Genomic DNA, 18,290 nt, shown 5'->3' with positions numbered 1-18,290 from the left:
TTTAGAGCTTAAATAGCAATACTCTGATTTATAAAAGCATTATTCAGGATTGAAAATTGCACCTCGTTCAAGAGCACTGTGATATGATATATACGGGTGTTGATGACTCAATATTAACATGGTGATGGATATTTTGGTTCATTTCTTTCCTTTTTGTGTCAACCAGCGTTACTTTATAAGATGTATATACACTCTAATTGTGTACTCTTCAATAAACTAATAATAGAGTTGAATAAACACATCTAATAACAATAATATATATATAAAAGATAGTAAGCTTATAGAGATGAACGTATACTATTATTGCTTGTAAAGTTGATACAATCTTGAAGATGATTATAAATATTTAGAGAATTTATGAAGTAAGAAGATATAGAAGTAGAGAGAGATTTTGAGCTATCAAATTTTTGATGTCTTGAAATGAATGAGGCCTTTGGTATTTAATATTTATAGACCCCAAATAATTACTATTTAATTATTATTTGTCGACAATACTGTTTGTTTTTAATGTTTGCCAATATTTACTGTTTTGTCGACATTTACTGTTTGCCTCTCTTTTTTTACAAAAATCGTTTTTTTTTTAATTGGATTTTTTATCTTAAAAATCATTAGTTTCAAGATTCTCAAGACCCTTTTGAAATGTAATAACAATAAGAACAAGTATATGAGCTCAAGGTAAAAAGTCCAGTTAAAAAGAAAATTTCTGTAAAAAAAAAAAAAACCAGTAAATGTCGGCAAATAGTAAAAGCAAACAGTAAATGTCGGCAAACAGTACTGTCGGCAAATAGTAACCAAATAGTAATCATTTGGAGTCTATAAATACCAAATGCCTCATTCATTCCAAGGCATCAAAAACTTGAAAGCTCAAAAGCTCTCTCTACTCTATATCTTCTTACTTCATAAATTCTCCAAATACGTAATAATCTTCAAGATTGTATCAACTTTACAAGCAATAATAGTACAAATTCATCTCTATAAGCTTACTATAATTATAAGAAAAGAAAGAATAAGATAGTAAGCTTACAGAGATGAACTTGTACTATTATTACTTGTAAAGTTGATACAATCTTGAAGATGATTACAAATATTTGGAGAATTTATGAAATAAGAAGATATAGAAGTAGAGAGCGCTTTTGAACTTTCAAGTTTTTGATGCCTTGGAATGAATGGGGCCTTTGCTATTTATAGACCCCAAATGATTACTATTTGGTTACTATTTACTGATAGTACTGTTTGCTTTTACTGTTTACCGACATTTACTGTTTTGCCGACATTTATTGTTAATCTCAAATGTGACACCGTTTAACTTAGGGTAAAAAAATCGAACCCTCTAATTTCTGAAATTGGACCGTCAATTTCAAAAAGATTAAGAAATTTGAGGTACAGAAATTGAACCTCTCTGATTTGTGTAACTTCTATATAACTCATCTCACTCCCACAGACAAAAATTAGCCACAGGAATTAGTCTTGTATTAAGTTGCTAAAATATAAAACATCTAAAGCAGAACTTGGTAAAACAACAGTATTATGCACATTTTATTTCTCCATATTAAGAGCAAACTATGAAACTAAAAAAGTCACGAAGACATGCTGCTTTTTGAGATGACATCAAAAGACATTCCATTTTTCTCAAGTTTTTCTTGAAGATCAGTTGGACCAAACACAATCCCTGGAGGATAAACTCCTCCTTTTGGTAGGTTGTTCCTTTGGCTGAGAACTATGAGAGCACACTGAACAAGAATTATTGGTGTGGTTACGTACCCAATCTCAGGTCCAGATACTCTTGTTATTACCTCCATGTCTGGTTTTCTGTTTCCCTGTGAAGCATTACTCTCATTGCTGAAACCTTTTCCAACAAACCACATCTTGAATGATGCACTTTCCACCTCCTCTTCTGAGGGACCCTTCTTGCGGAACCAACCGAGAGAGAAGACCGAGGGAAACGTCAAGAGAAGCCACCTTCCGAAACCAGTGTTACCTAAGAGGCCAATGAATATGCCCACCATGATGATCCGGAGTATGCCCAATAGAGATTTTGAGCCTATCTTCACACCAAAGTGAGCTGGCTTCACGCATGACCAGAAGGCTTCCCTTTTTGCGACTGCATCGGCGCTCTCGTTCATGCCCTGGAGACCACCGGGGTTTTCTGTTAGAGTGGACAGAGTTCTTCGGACAACTATTGCATCTGCTGAAGGTAGCTTTACTGCCCAAAGGCCAACTTTCTTCTGGTGTTCTATAGTTGATCCTTTGGAAGGAGGAGGGCCAGCAATCTACAAGCATGAAAATGCAGCTTGACACAAAAAAAAAAAAAAAAAAAGACACCAACAAAACCTATGCAAAAGTGGCAGAGAAGGATTGCACACAACACTTGTTTATTTGTAAAAGCATACACAAAACTCATATGAGCAATTTTCTCACTATCAAGAGAGACAATCTGTCATACCTAACAGACCTATTTCTAGCTAGATCCACTATAAGAAATTACAATTATCTTCTCTAGTATTAGTGTACCTTATTGGATAAAATATGAAATATCAATCGGCTAATGAAACTAATGAATTGAATATAACAAAACTCAGAGAGCTAGAAGCCTAGAATCCTTGGGTCAAGCTCAAGTTATCAACCTGATAATCAACCATGTCTGAACCAGCACATAAGCTAATTTGAGTAGTTGACTCACTTCAACCCTATCATCTATTGCAAGAATCACCTTTTTTAAATATATTTTTTTTATAATGACAATAAAAAAATACACAGAGCAAGAAAAGCTAAAGAGAATTGAAATGCAAGCTTGGACTTACCGCAGGCCTAGCTCTTCTTGGCCTTGACCTCCTCAGCTGCTGCAACTGCTTCGCGTTCGCAACACCGAGAACCGCCGACTCGTACGTGGCGAAGTTCCCGACGATCCTCTTCTCCGATTCCAAGCTCACGTACGCCTCCACGCTGTTCACCACCGCCGGCGCCACCCACTGCCTCGAATTGAACATCAACCCTAGCTCCGCCGGCACCGAATCGAACCCGCACGCCGACACCACCAGCGCCCCCGATTCTGCAGCCCTGTCGTGGTACTTCGCCTCCATCCGCTCCATGAACTCCGGCTCGCCGGAGATGTCCAAGTAGTCACATCCAGCGGCGGCGCAGGCAGCGACGACGGGGTCGCCGTGGAGGCGGAAGGGGCCGACGCAGTTGAGGAGGATGGAGGTTTGGGAGCAGATTGCGGCGAGGGAGGAGGGGTCGGAGGTGTCGGCGGTTAGGATGGGGATATCGGGAGGTGGGCCTTTGCTGGGCCCGATGGCCCATTGGAGGGCCTGGGAGAGTTTAGATGGGTTTCGGCCCGCAAGTGCGATGGATTTGAGTGGGGAGGATGGGACGTTGAGGAACTTGAGGGCTTCACGGACTACGTATTTGCCTGTAAATCCTGAGACGCCTAGGATTACGGCGTCGTATCGAGGTTTATTCATTGCTTCTATGGTTCAGGGTTATGGAAGGAAGGAAGACAAGTTGATGTGTTGTGCTGCGATTTTTACTTATCTCAAAACTCTGAAGCCTCAACAAAGTGTTACACTTTTAAATGGAAAAATATTTAAATGATTATTCATTGTATTTTCAAAAGAATCCTAATATAATAATGAAGTTAAACATTGGATTTAAATCATTTCTCAATTCGTAAACCAACTAAGTACAAAAGTAAGGAGCAACATTTCAATTTACAAGCTTTTTTCATTTTGTATGAATGTCGTTGAATCACACACCGCTTGCTTGAAAGTTTTTCCATCTGTTTGACACGTGGGACACGTGTTACTCATTTGACCTTCCTTTTACCCATAAGTCCAAGGACCTCATTCCAAAGCCCAATACTTCCAACATTCGCCAACCCAACCACACTTGGGCTGCATGCAGCCACAGTCCAATACCCAGCCCTAATCTCATCCTTCAATTGCTCCTTATCCCAACCACAATACCCATCAAAAAACCTAAAATCTCCAAGCCCAACAACATTCCTCTTCACCATTTCAGCAGCACAACCCACACTCTCTTTCCCACCATAATACAACCCCTTCATCACCTCCTCAAACACCCCACTCTTTCCCACCCCATCATCACTTTCATCACCACCACTCTCTTTTGGACTCACCAAAAACAACCCTTCCTCCAAGGGCCCTCCAAAGAACAATGGACTATTAGAGAATGTGCCCTCCACATCCAGAGCTGTTGATCTTGTCTCCTTGATGGACATCAATGATGGTCTGTTGACTATGATCCCTGATGGGCCTAATGGCCCAGTTGACAAAAGAAGGATCACCGTCCGTTCAAATATGTGGACCCCATCAAGCTTTTCAGTGGCAATGAGTAAGCAACCTTTTTCAGGCTCATGGATTTTGTGGGCCCATTTATCACCAATGGTTATTAGTGGAGGCTGATCCACAACAGTGTCTGGATCAGCCATTGAAGAGGCTTCATCAGCCCTTAGCAATTGCAGTCCTCCAAGCACAAGCTTTGCCCTGAAGGCCCTCCAGTCACCACTCAGTGTAGGTTTGTCATCATCTAATGGTGATGATGATGAGTGGCAGCCTACAAAGATTATTTCGTTTTAAAATTTGATACATCATAATTATATATAAAATTAAAAATTAATTTATAATTAGTCAATATTAGTTAAATTTTTACTATAAAATTATTTTTTGATATCTGCTAATAGTTATTAAAATGGGCTAAGCATATATATGATATATGACATTGTATAATCTGCATACTACTCTGTGCCTTAAATTCTAAGCTCATTCATGCTAGATATTTTTTTTAACAATAACTAATATATACATGAAAGTAGTAAAGAAATTTTCACATCAAAGATTGAAGTACTTTCATATATTAATTCATTAAATAAATTTTTAACAAAAAAATCATGTACGAGAAAGTAGATATGAGAACATACTTCATAGTGTAGATTTTAGTAGAAAGTGAAGAACTTACATGATATATGATAAGGAACTCTAACTTTTTTGCACCGGAGTTGTTGAGAAAATCTCTTGGAGAATGCTAAAGATCCGGCTCTGATTGTGGGAATCAGTTGTTCTGTGGATTTGGTGAAGGAATTGTTGGCGAGCAAACTAGCTTCCATGTTAACTGAGATCCTTCAAAATAAAGGGTAAAGAACAATGGGAACAGTTTGATGGAAAAAAGTGTATAAATGATGGAATAAGGATTAATGTGCACCACATATAGCGTATAGTTTTTGTATTTTGCATCTCATCCAATGTGTGTGTCTTGGAAGTATGGGCCAATGGATATACTTTAACAAAAGGCCACATAAGAGGACAAAAACCATAGTGCTTCCCGGTGCTTTTATTGGTTGGTTTTGGATGGACAAAAACCTTAACCTTTTTGTGCATTATGTGTCAAGTTCTATGCCACTTGTCTATTACTATTATGCCATAACTTCCAACATTGAAAAGGTTTCCAAGTTGTGGATGTTCGAGATTGTAGAGGAGTATACGTGGCATTAACAGCTAAAGGAAAGAAGCTTAATCAGCACTAGTAGTATTGTTAAAGTTTAAATGATTAATCCTTAATTGGCCAGTTACAAGATTTAAGTGTTTAACTACCAAAGTTTGACTGAATTGATCACCTTTCCAACATAAATGATTTAAAGTTTGACTATAAATGTTGAATTTCGTGACCTAAATTATTCTAAAAAAAATTCATATGCAGATTTTCATCTAAAATTGATAATTAAGAGTTATTAGATATTTAAAAATTTTGACTAAATTATAATAAAAAATGCTATTTTCATATAAAATTGATAATTAAAAGTTGTTAGATATTTAAAAAATTTGACTAAATTATTATAAAAAATACTATTTATACAACACAAATCAATCTTTAATCAGCCTTTAAATTTAATATTTATTATTTTAATTAATTATATTTCCTATTTTTAAGGAATCACTATTATTTTAAATTTTATTAACTTAAAAATTTCTAACTTCTTATCACTATAATAAAGCATTTCCTTTATTTTCTCCCTTTCTCCTAACGTCATCATCACCAATCTCTCGTTCGCACTCTTTTCCTCTCTCTCATATAGCAAAATTCTCTGCTTTAAATAAAAAAACTCATGTAAGTATTTTATCTACACATTCGAAATTAGAATATCATTATAAACTCAACTGGTCTAATTAAACACAAACACATTTAAAATTATGTTGCCTTTGATTATTCAAACAAACAAAAAACAAAATAAGAACAACATAAACACATTCAAAATTACGTTACCTTTCATTAATCAAGAGAAAAATAAAAAATAATATAAACACATCTAAAATTATGTTGTCTTTCATTAATAAAAAAAAAAGAAGAGACAAACTACTACAAATAATGCAGGATAGTAAACAAAAATTATCTACACATCCAAAACAGTTTGATTACAAGCTCAGCTGGCTCCAATTAAACACATAAACACATCAAAATTATGCAACTTTTCAGTAACCAGAATTAAAAAAACAACAACAATATAAACACATCTAAAACACATTTAAAATTATACCAGATTAAAAAAACAACATAAACACATCCAAAATTATACTTTAATTAATCAGAAAAAAAATAAAAACAATATAAATACATCCAAAATTATTATGCCTTTCATTAGAGGAAAAAAAAAGCCAACAAGAATTATTAACAGAAAAAAAAGGATAAGATAGGGGAGAGAAAGCACTACAAATCATGCATATAGTGAACAAAAATTATCAACACAGCCACATCCAAATACCCGATGAGTATTTCCGACGCAGAGGAGGAAGGCGACGAAGATGAGCTTGGAAGGAGAGGAATGCGATGTTATGGATAAGCGCCAAGGTGGAGGAAGACAGCGTCGAGGATGAGGGTTGAGGAGGACGGTGGCGCGGACGAACGGCGATGAAGGATGACTCCTCTGGATTTTCAAAGTGCGCGCAGTTGAGTTTTGGATGTGAGCCTCTGGGTTTTGGATTTGGAATAAATGTGACTTCTCTACTACGAGAATTTTGAATGGGCTTAATTAATAATTATATGGTTTAAGGTTTATTTTAGAATTTTAAAATTAAAATTTTGAATTTTGAATAATTTAATGTTTAGATGTATATTTAAATTATAATATATTAATAATTAAATATATTAAATTTGAAACAAAAATTTAAATTTTAAATTTTAAATTTTAGTTTTATTTAGTTTGTATTTTAAATATGTATTTAATTTTAAAAGGATACTAAATCAGTAAATCTATTCACAATTTTTAGATGTGTTTTTTTTTTTAAATTATTATAATAAAAAGCTAAATATTGTACCATTTTTAAAGAATATCTAGTTGAATTGAATTATTATTTAATAGTTCTCAATTTTAACTTAACATAAAAATAAATGCACGTGAATTTTCACTTTATTTTACATTATTGTGTAGTCACCGTGAAAAATATCGAAAAAGAAAAATATCGAAAAAAAATGATAAATTGACCTTTGTTTCCACACTATATTTAGCATCCTTCATAATGAATATTTAAAAAGTGTCATTATTTTCGAGTTGCTGAAGGAGCATGCAAGCTAGCAAACACGTACATAAAGTCATAAACACACTTCAAATTCTATATATTTTGGAATCGAATCGAAATTGATAAGGCATCAATGAAGAAATAATAAACATTATTACTCAGCAAGGATCCGTGAATCAATGAAGAAATAATAAACATAATAATACCTACATACATACATACATACGTTGTTTTCTGCACATTCTCAATTTCTCATATCTACCTGGCCATCTGTCTCTCTATCTTTTTCTTGTGATAGTCTTGTGATGATGATAATAATAATAATAAAATAACCTTAGAGAGGTGCTTGTATTATGAAATCCAGCTTGGCGAATTAGGTTAATTGAAATCTAATACTAAATTTTAGAAAAGATTAGGTGGATTAGTAGAAGATAGAGTGGTTAATTTGTAAGGTGAAATGAGAAAATTTAATTAACCTCTAAATTTCATATGTATGATCATGATGAAAAACAAATGTTCTTTAAATAAACTTAATATAATCATCTAGATTGTATTGTTACAATACAATCCTTACCGTCTCCTCTAACAGAAGATCAGATATATAAATCATACAATGCCATATAATTACTTATCCCAAAATCTTAAACTAATAGATAAAACTACATGAATATTTTAGTTTAAAGAACTGTCTAATTTGTATGAGAAACTTTAGAACCCAACAAGTGGGCTTGTCTTGGTGGTTGGATACTTAATAAATTAAACAAAAGCAACCTTCACCTGATGTATGAGAATCACGATGAAGTACATGCATCTTATTGTTTTTGACCATCCTCTTGGGCTTTTCCCTTGCCACGAAGCATGTGACCGGAGTTTCCGAGCATGATGCGCCTGAATCTAGTGTCCTCTGCTGGTGAAGGTGCACCAGTATTTGGCGACGAAGCAGCCTCTGATGACCGATCAGTAGTGGTATCTTTCTTTCCAAGCAACCCATCCTCACCGAAGATGTTGCTGACTGATGTTGGAAGTGCAAGATGAGCGCCGGCCATCACCTTACTGATAGAATAAAAGGTTCCCCCTGATCTTTCCTTCATAATAATTTCAAGAGCTTCTTTGTGGGCTGGATCCAGTGCCTCCACGTCTTTCAAGAGGTTCTGTATAGCAGGCAAAAGGTAGTCCCAGATGCTATTTGCAGGGAAATCTATTAAGAAATAAATGTTCAGCATCATCAAAATAAAGTCTGAGAGATCAGAACTTGTAAACTAGAAATGTTCACAATAAGATTGTTGCAGTTCAGATTGCTAAATACTGGTAGTGTGAAAAGATTCTCTTTTTTTTCCTATTATTATTATTAAAATTAGGACAATTTTGGTGAGGATATGTAAAGAATGAGAGACTAGATAAACATCATGATTCTATTTTGTATTTTTTTTGGGATATATTGTCTATTTTCTACAATTAACCAAACAAATGTCTTACTATCAACAGTTGAATAGCACACTTCTTCATAAAACCTAGCCACTGTTCAACAAGAGTTAAGGATTCTTTTGCTAAAAACCATGGTCATTCCAAGCACATCTCATTCTGCCTAACTTATGGAAATGTAAAAAATGGTAATGCAACAGATTAAACACTCCAAAGCCTATAACAGATTAGAGAACAAGTATCTGTTAGCTAGTCACTATGTGCAACTTCAATACTGGACTATTAAGAATTCATTAAAACAGCATAAATACATTGAGAAGTGTTTGGAGATGCAAGCTTGATATATAATCAACTAAATCAGCTAACCTGTAGCATCCAGAGCACGGATTGCCTCACAAAATGCATTCTCTCTGTCTCTCGTCTACGCATCAAATCACTTATTGCATTTGGCATACTTGTAAGTTGGAAAATCTTGGACAAAAGATGTATGTTGAGTTAAAGGAAAACCACCGAACAGTCTAAGAGATCTTGAAAGCCAACAAAAAAAATGCAAATGGCTACGGGAAATGACACAAAAATGTCAGGACATTAAGCAAGTTTTTGAACATATTTTTTCGAAAATCAAGGTTAAGGATATAATCTCTAAGTCTTTCTGTTGTATGTGGCACTGCCACCACCAATGCACGAATAACAGCAATAGTAGCTTCATGGGAGCCATCCTCAAGAAAAGCATCCATTTGAACCCGTATTTTGTCAACAATCTGAAAGATACCTCATTTGATCATGAATATGAAATGCATTGACATCACTATCTTTATAGAAACCGAGGAGAAACAAAAATAACATATACCGTGTCATTTTTAAGTGTTGAGCCACAGCACCAAATGCATCTATACTTGCATACTTCACATTCAGGTTTTGATCAGATCCAAGAGTAATTAGGGCAGGCAAAACATGAGTTGAAGCAACCTTTGCATCAATATACGGGACCTATTGATGAAGACATTGATGTTATTTATACGAAAGGTAACTAGAAACCAAGAAAAAAAAAAGCAGCTTACAATAGCTCTAAGCAGTTTGGCGGCATTTATTTTCATGTTTACATTAGTGCTAACAACCATTTCCCACAGTATAGTAAATATCAAACCATGGTTTTCTTCGTATATGCTGCGTTATAAAGAAGCTCCATAATTATCACACAAAATATTAATAAAGAAAGAAAGCTCCATAAGAACATTGGGTGAAAAAGTGCAATTATATTTGAATAATGTATGTGGTGGTATTCAAACCAGATGAAACGGATAGCATTGATAATCTCAGGAGAGTACTTTGTTGGTGGATTTTCCATGTGGTTTTCTTCTAGTAGCAGCTTCCTCAAATATTCTGCTAACAGTTCGTTTTCCAGGAGCACCCATAACACCAGCCAACAAAAGTGGTAAGACACATCGTAGAGAGCCTATCAACAACAGCGGAACTTGGTCTCAAACCTGCAAGCGAATAGTCAAATACAAAACAAGTATTTGAACCTTTAGAGAGAGGAGATTCAAGAACCATTAAAAGAACGGATGGAACTAGGAAAATATGTCAAATCAGCATTATCCCCAACTGCTGTTAAAAATACAGGTAGCATTATGCATGTCATGTACGAATCCCCAAACCTTTCAGAAACGGATAAAAGAAACTGCATTTACACAATACTGATTAGCAGAAACTCGAACATCAATTTGAGCAAGAGACACTCAAAACAATTGAAAAAAGAGAAGGAAAGTAACCTTTGAAATTTGGCTCCGAAGATTATCTTCTTTCTGTGGTAACATGCAAGCCAGCTCTATCAAATTAGGAAAGCATTCAACATGCTTCCATTCAACTGCCCCCCTAGCAAAAGCAAACCATGAAAGACGTGAGAAACTTTGACAGTGTGATTTGGACAAATTAGTCTTTCTTGTCTATGACTGTGAATAATGCATACAGATTGCAATCTGAATCAAGCATACTATTCTAGTGATTGTGAAAACATGACGTGCCACCTTTTTCCTTCCCTCCATCCCTTTTCGAGGAGGATGGGACATCAACACCCAAAGTCAATGGCATTGACTCTTTCAAATGTCCTAATTGTATTATGCCAAAGTAAACTCCTCTTGCTAAGCTTACCTGGCATACATTTCGAGCAATGAGGTAGATACCATAGCTTGTGTAGTTTCAGTGTTGTGCGAAAAGGGGCATGTTTCTATCACTTTCTGGTCTACCCAAGGAAGCAATTCCACCAGCATTCTTAAAAGAATATCTATATTCCAGCACTCTCTTTCACCCAGGACACAGAGATGTGATTCTGCAGACCCTTCAACCCCAGAAAGAGGAGGACAACGCTGGAACCAATTCCTTGAGAGAAGTTTCCACCACCACTCCTGATGGGTCACATACCAATTGAAACATCAACTCCTCCACCTATCAACAAAGAAAACAACAGAGAACTGTATCAACTGTTCAGCCTTAATTATAGTTCCTTAAATTTTTTTTTTTTTTTATATTATGACAAGTGGAGAAGGCTCCATTCCTAGACCATGCCTTATCAACTTGTTCTAGAGCTTATATTGTAGCCAAGTCTCAAGTCAGTAATCTTCATGATTGCCTCAAGCAAATTAAGTGAGGCTGACCTTGAAATATTTATCCATGTCTGGGAAAAGTGGAAGCAGCATAGCCAGATTACAAGCCGCAGCCTCTCGAACAACAACAGCAGAATTGCTGCACAATAGATAAATTAAGAGAATCCCGAATCTCAGGCCGTACAAAATCTGCAAGCTCTCCACATGATTGAGCAACAAGCAGTCGACACTCCTCGTACATGTGACTGATCTAAGACATGACACCAAAAAACTGAAAACCTGGTTCCAAAATCAGAATGGAAAAGAAACAGGTTGAAAATTGAAGCAAGAATATACTTGTAAGGAACTTTGTTGAAACTAGAAAATTCCAATAGCTTCAGTTGCTTGTAACTCAGGGACTAGGGTAAGAAACTTTTAAGTGAATCACTTCAATTGAGTTGTTCCACTCATGAATATAACAGGATTTCAGAGTCCATGAGTACTCTGCAAATCTGACACAAAAAGAGGAGACGGGGGATTGAGTGAGAGTTCTCTCAGACACATATCCACAACCACAAAACATGCAGAATCAGATACAAGAAGCGGTCATACTAAAATAAAATAAGAGATAACATATAGCTCCAGAAATAACCTTATGCTCAAGTGAATGTCTCAAATCCAATCAATAATGCTCAGCAAGAATCGAATTAACAAGTGCAATTGAGTGGAATTGCCACTCAGTATATTATATTTGAAGAGCTTCTTTTTTACAACTACTACAAACTGTTCCCTCTCATTGGCTTTACAACAGTGCTGCTGCCACTGTAAGCACAAGCTGGTCCCTGCATACAATTTCTCTGTTTTGCTAAACCACAAGCTGCAGCTGCAGCTGCGAAGTATATGATGACATCCTTACTTTTAATACAACAGCAACGTATGCAATTAAATCATCATATTCATTTCTTAAAAGTTAAAACTATAAGCATCACTTCGGCTGACGTAAACCTTTGGAACATATCCAACCTGCCTAATGTCCTTTATCAATCTGTCAATCATTCTATATATATCATCTGATTTAGGGTGTGACTGATCAAATGCTGTAAATTCATGCACTTCCTCTTCTACCTCAATGGAACTAGCTCCAGAAGGCTTTTGGCTTCCTGTGTTCTTCATTTGCCACCTTACACTAGCAACATTCACCCAATCCCCTGCTTGAGCATAAATGTTTGACAAAAGGTTGAAATTTCCAGGATCCAGGGGTGCCAACTCAAACAAGTGTTCGCACACAGCTTTTGCAAGATCTACATCATTATGCATTCGACAAGCCCCCAAAAGAGTTCCCAAGACTATTTCATTTGGCTCCATAGGCATGCTGCGCACAAGCTGAAAAGCTTCCTCCAGGTGTCCCCCTCGACCAAGAAGATCAATCATACAACCATAGTGCTCAACTTGAGGAACAATCCCATGCACTTTCTCCATTGAATAGAAGTAATTACGCCCTTCATTGACAAGGCCTGCATGGGTGCAAGCACATAAAAGACCAATGAATGTATATTTGTCCGGTTCAAAACCCTCATGTACCATCCTCGTGAAAAGCTCAAGTGCTTTCTCACCACGTCCATGTATGCCTAACCCTTGAATCATGGAATTCCAAGACACCAAATCTTTCTTTTCAATCCTACTAAAGACACCAAGGGCAACATCCACACAACCACACTTCGCATACATATCGATGAATGCGTTCAACACCTTAGTGCTACACCTAAACCTCCGCCTCTCAACAGAAGCGTGAATTCTTTTCCCCAATGCAGCCATTCCAGACTCGGCACATGCAGCCAAAATACTTATCAGAAACCCATCATCAATCCTCATCCCAACTCCCTCCATCTTATCATACAACTTTGTTGCCTCATTAACAAGCCCCTTCTCAGCATACCCAGATATCATAGTGGTCCAAATCACCAAGTTCTTCCCAGGACACTTATCGAACAACATCCTCGCCATATTCATATCCCCGGCTCTACAATAACCCCAAACCATCGACGCCCATGACACAACATTCCTCTCGGGCATTCCCTCAAACATCTCAAACGCCTTCCCCATCTCCCCAGCCTTAGCATACCCATCCAACATGATGTTCCAACTAACCACATCCCTCTCAGACATTTCATCAAACACCTTGCAGGCTTTCTCAAACTCACCACCTCTCACCAACCCACCAATTAGAGAGTTCCAAGTCACCACATCCCGTTCCTCCATCTCCAAAAACAACCAAATTGCCGCATTCATTCCAGCACCCCCACATTTACAATACGAATCTATCAATGAGTTCGGCACAAATATATCACTCCCGAAAAACCCAAACTTCACCACATGTGCATGGATCATCTGCACCATCCGAAAACAGCTATAACCGTCAAAAGATTTCAACAGACACGTGTAGGTGAAGCTATCTGAAAAAACACCGTTCCTCTGCATCTGGAAGAAGGTTTCAAATGCGATGGACGGGTGAGCCTTGTTTTGGGCCTGAGCTCTGATGAGAGTGTTGTAGAGGTGGGCGTTGGGGTTGGTTACGAGGTTGAATGCGTTGACAGCGGAGGGGAGGTGGCGGGAGAGGGAGAACGCGGCAACGAGTTTCGGTGCGACGTAAGGGTCTTGGTGGAGGTCGTTCTTGAGGACTTGAGCTTGGATTTGCTTCACGATGTTGAGGTTTGAGCAGCGGTGGAGGTCAGAGAGCTTTTCATCGAGAAGGCGGCGCGTGGAAAACCATGTGGGCGCACGCGCCGCCGCAGCAGGCAATTGCATCTGTCTCTGACAGTGACTTTGCAGTGAAAGGGTTTTGAAATGAAATGTCGCAAAACCCCTCGAATTATTCCCACCAGGGTTTACTATAAAAATATATTAAATTATTAAATATTGTTAATAAATTTAATATATTTTTATAATAAACGCAAAACAAAATTAACATCAAAGTTTTATTTACATTTGAAATTTTATAAAAACTGAAACAGAGAAAACAGAAAAGAACAAGGTTTTAAAAACCGGATCGGTCATCGAATCGTTCTAGTCACTGATTCAACTGTAAAAACTGTTTTATAATGAAATAATAAATAAATTATAAATAAATGCCCTAAAAAATACAAATATTAAAATATTATTCAAACTTTAATGTCTAGCATTTGCAAAACTCAGATAAATAGTGTAACATTTGCCAAAACTCAGATAAATAAAACTTTTTCACCATATCACCATATTTAAAAACTCATATATCTCACCTTAAACTAAGACAAATGAATTAGAGGCAATAAAATGAATTAAAGTTCAATTAATCATTGATGAATGACAATAAAATAAAGCTAGAGGCATAATACCTAATAGAAAAAATTGAATGACTTAGAATTAAAACAACAACACCAATTAAATTTAAAAATAAAGCAACACCACCAATAGGAACAATTGAAAGTAACACAGCAACAACACCAACAATTAAAACACAATAACACAATAAAAAATTCTCCAGCAGCAACAAACTTTTCCAAAGATTAACAAGGATTATCAAAATTTCAGATTTTAAGGACAATTTCAGCACAATTTTTTTCAGCCAGCACACAATAAAAGTAACAAAACAGAGTACATCACAGTACAACAGCAGTGAGCAAAGCTAATCATTCAAAGTAAGAACACAGAACAATACAAAGAACAAAAACAGAACTAAAATGAATCAACTAATCAGTAATCATTCAATCCAAAACAGAGTAATCATTCAATGATTCAAATTTCAATATGAGTAGCACTAGCAGAATCCCCAAAAAAATTAATGTTCTGATCAGAACTAAGAACAGAGATCGAATATTCATTATGGTGTCCAATCCTAATATCAAGTCTTCTAACACTAGCATACCCAGAACACAAAAACACAATAATCAAAACCAAGGTTCTGAAAACCTAACCAGTCATCGAACCGTTCTAGTCACTGACTTACTGATTTATTGATCCAACCGGTTCAACTGTGGTCTAACCGAAAAAACTGTTTTATAATAGAATAACAAGTGTAATTACCCGTGCCATGCACGTGATAAGATTGAAATTATAATTTTGATTGAAATTATAATTTTAAGTTGTTGTGTTAAAATTATTTTCAATTATAATAATTTAACTAATAAAAAAAATAACTTGTATGCATTGTTTTTCTTTTCTTAATATAGTGTTAATTGTATTAACTATAAAATAGTTATTTAATCTACTTTTTTCAATAAATCAAACATATATACTTAATATAACTATAAATAATCTAGTAATACTTAAATCCACTAACAAAGTTTAATTTTATATGTTTGTTTACTGTGAAATAAGAACATATCAAAATTAACTCAAAATGAAGAACAAATTAATAGAGAATACTAATGTATAAAGTTCTGTAATAAACAATAAATAATTTAAACCTACTGAATAACAATTCAATGCTATTCCTTGATACTTGCAAAATATATACTGAAACAACACTGTATCAATGTTAGTATATACAATTATATGATTAACGTAATTATAAAATTGTTTATCAGGAGAATAAAATAATACGAATTTTTATGATAATTTTAATATTCTCAAACTATTAATGTACAGTAACCCGTGCTATGATAAAATTAAAATTAAAATTTTAAATTATTTTATTAAAATTAATTTGAATTGTAATAATTTAATTAATAAATAATATGATGTGTATTGTTCGTGTTTTCTAAATATAGTATTAAATGTATTAACTCGAATGTATCTATTAAGTGTATAAAAATTATGTTTGAATTATGAATTCTCTGAAATTATCTCGTTTAAAAATTTTAAATTATGATTTCAATCATAAATTACAATTATGATTTAAAAAAATTTCTTTGATATAATATTACATTTTTTTCTCCACTTTACTATTAATATCTTGATATTGCAAGTTTAAATTACAGTATTTTATTGAATTTTAACTGAAAAAGAAAATAGTTACGTGTTTCTATCATTTAATTTATTTAATACACCATGTACTAACACTAACGGTATTTTTTAAAAAAATATATTGATAAAAATAGATATAATATAATTACAAATATAACATAAATAAATGAAATATATAAATAAATGCGAAACCAATATGTTTACCAATGTCTTTATTAACATTTATAAATTAGAGAATAAATTATGTATTCGGTCGCTTGGTAATCACATAGATGATCAAATAATTGGAATGTAAATTGATTTCATAGTGTACATCTTATTTTTTTCACATTTCTGAATAAAAGCAAAAATTAAAAGAGTAAATAGCAATACATAAAGAAAAAAATTTTGCACCACACACATAATTATTAGCAAAAGAAATATTCATATTAAAATATTGAAATTTTACATAGTGTAAATCATAAAAATCAATCATAATGTACTGGTCACTTCTCTCTATTTTTGACCATGATATAAGTTTTTCTTTTTCAGTCAAGAGTCCAATAACATCTAATTGAACAAAAAAAATTGAATTAAAAGTACCAAATTAAGGACAAATGAGTGAATAATATAAGAAATTATAACTTCGTACGTGTATAAAATAAAGAGAATTTACTGATTTATTTTATGTTAAGCGATAAAACTAACAATAGTATATTAATAAAAGGATATATCTTTAAGAAAAAGTCACAATACAATTTCAAATATTTTCATAAATAAACTGTTAAAATTTTTGTTATCGATAAAACGATGCTATTATACAATTTTTTAGCAAAACTTAAAATCAAAAGGAAAATAATTTTGTGTGGGTTAATATAAATTAATTACGTACCAAATAAGTAGAATCGTTCATTTGTTTGTTTTAATATATCAGCATGGGCAAGTAAATTAAAATGATTATCCGAAATTTTATGATCATCGATCGTATGTACTATACGTGACTCCTTCTCAAAAGATATTTCGCACGTGTGTATAGTCAGAAGATATATTCCGCTTGATTTCTCAATTTCAAAATTTGAGAAGACATAGACCTTCCTTTCTACCAATTCATTCTCAAATATTTTTGTCAAATAATTCTTAATTGAACAATGAATTTTATCGTACTGCAAAATAAATTAAATATAAAAGCTATTAGCATTTTCAAAGCTATTAAAAAGAATTGTCTTTGACTTGTGAAATGGTGTATTTATAAAATTAACTTAAAATATGAATTACAAATATTTATAAGAATTTAATTTTGATGCACTGACAGTGTAAAGTAGTTTTACACGTGCATCTAATTACGTAATGACACATCAATAAAAATAAATACCTTTCACATTGACCGCATGAATGGTCATTCAAAAGAACGGATGTGATTGCACGACTGTGTAAAATACTTTACACTGTCAATGCATCGAAATTAAACTCTATTTATAAATTGAACTTAGCATTACTTGAAAAATTTAATAAATAAATCAACTAATCTTATCATCTATTAGAACTATTTCTATGCAAGCCGTCTTGCTCTTGTCAAACTTGGATGGGACTTTCTATAGCCTTATAATTCTTGTCTTTATTTTCCATACTTTCTTTTTGTATAATCTACTATAGGTGATACTATTGATAGGATCGTAGTTAGTAGTTAATAGTCATTAAGTATGGAAAAAAAATAGAATAAAGATTATGTCAAAATTATAAATTTTTTAAATGATTAATATGAAAGAAAATTTACTATTGCTTATTATATATACTAATAATATGTCAATAATTTTAAAAATATACTAATAATTTTAATAGT

At 34.1% G+C, this 18,290-nt stretch overlaps 3 protein-coding genes and 1 pseudogene across 4 annotated transcripts; all 4 read right to left on the bottom strand.

Moving 5' to 3' along the window:
* Positions 1–1,448: 1,448 nt before the first annotated feature.
* Positions 1,449–3,793, bottom strand: LOC107635361 (putative mitochondrial saccharopine dehydrogenase-like oxidoreductase At5g39410). Its single transcript, XM_016338830.3, has 2 exons — positions 2,802–3,793; positions 1,449–2,270 (listed from the first exon to the last, which is right to left on the bottom strand). The coding sequence occupies exons 1-2, from the start codon at positions 3,459–3,461 to the stop codon at positions 1,578–1,580; spliced, it is 1,353 nt and encodes a 450-aa protein (XP_016194316.3). The 5' UTR covers positions 3,462–3,793; the 3' UTR covers positions 1,449–1,577.
* On the bottom strand, positions 3,624–5,270 carry LOC110262358 (PPR containing protein (DUF179)). Its single transcript, XM_088485318.1, has 2 exons — positions 4,975–5,270; positions 3,624–4,572 (listed from the first exon to the last, which is right to left on the bottom strand). The coding sequence occupies exons 1-2, from the start codon at positions 5,120–5,122 to the stop codon at positions 3,803–3,805; spliced, it is 918 nt and encodes a 305-aa protein (XP_088341444.1). The 5' UTR covers positions 5,123–5,270; the 3' UTR covers positions 3,624–3,802.
* A 2,756-nt stretch (positions 5,271–8,026) lies between these two features.
* Positions 8,027–12,440, bottom strand: LOC107637305 (uncharacterized; annotated as a pseudogene). Its single transcript, XR_015881041.1, has 11 exons — positions 12,402–12,440; positions 11,603–11,801; positions 11,100–11,393; positions 10,721–10,823; positions 10,500–10,629; positions 10,238–10,435; positions 10,010–10,115; positions 9,799–9,938; positions 9,586–9,709; positions 9,315–9,433; positions 8,027–8,724 (listed from the first exon to the last, which is right to left on the bottom strand). The product of XR_015881041.1 is annotated as an uncharacterized LOC107637305 (transcript).
* On the bottom strand, positions 12,238–14,402 carry LOC107635359 (pentatricopeptide repeat-containing protein At3g29230). The gene has a single exon (XM_016338828.3). The coding sequence runs from the start codon at positions 14,333–14,335 to the stop codon at positions 12,494–12,496; it is 1,842 nt and encodes a 613-aa protein (XP_016194314.3). The 5' UTR covers positions 14,336–14,402; the 3' UTR covers positions 12,238–12,493.
* Positions 14,403–18,290: the final 3,888 nt, after the last annotated feature.

This window comes from Arachis ipaensis, chromosome B4 (genome assembly GCF_059453495.1).
Source record: "Arachis ipaensis isolate K30076 ecotype BB chromosome B4, ASM5945349v1, whole genome shotgun sequence".
In the NCBI taxonomy this organism is placed as follows: Eukaryota; Viridiplantae; Streptophyta; class Magnoliopsida; order Fabales; family Fabaceae; genus Arachis; species Arachis ipaensis.
This window is presented reverse-complemented; position numbering and strand designations above follow the sequence as displayed.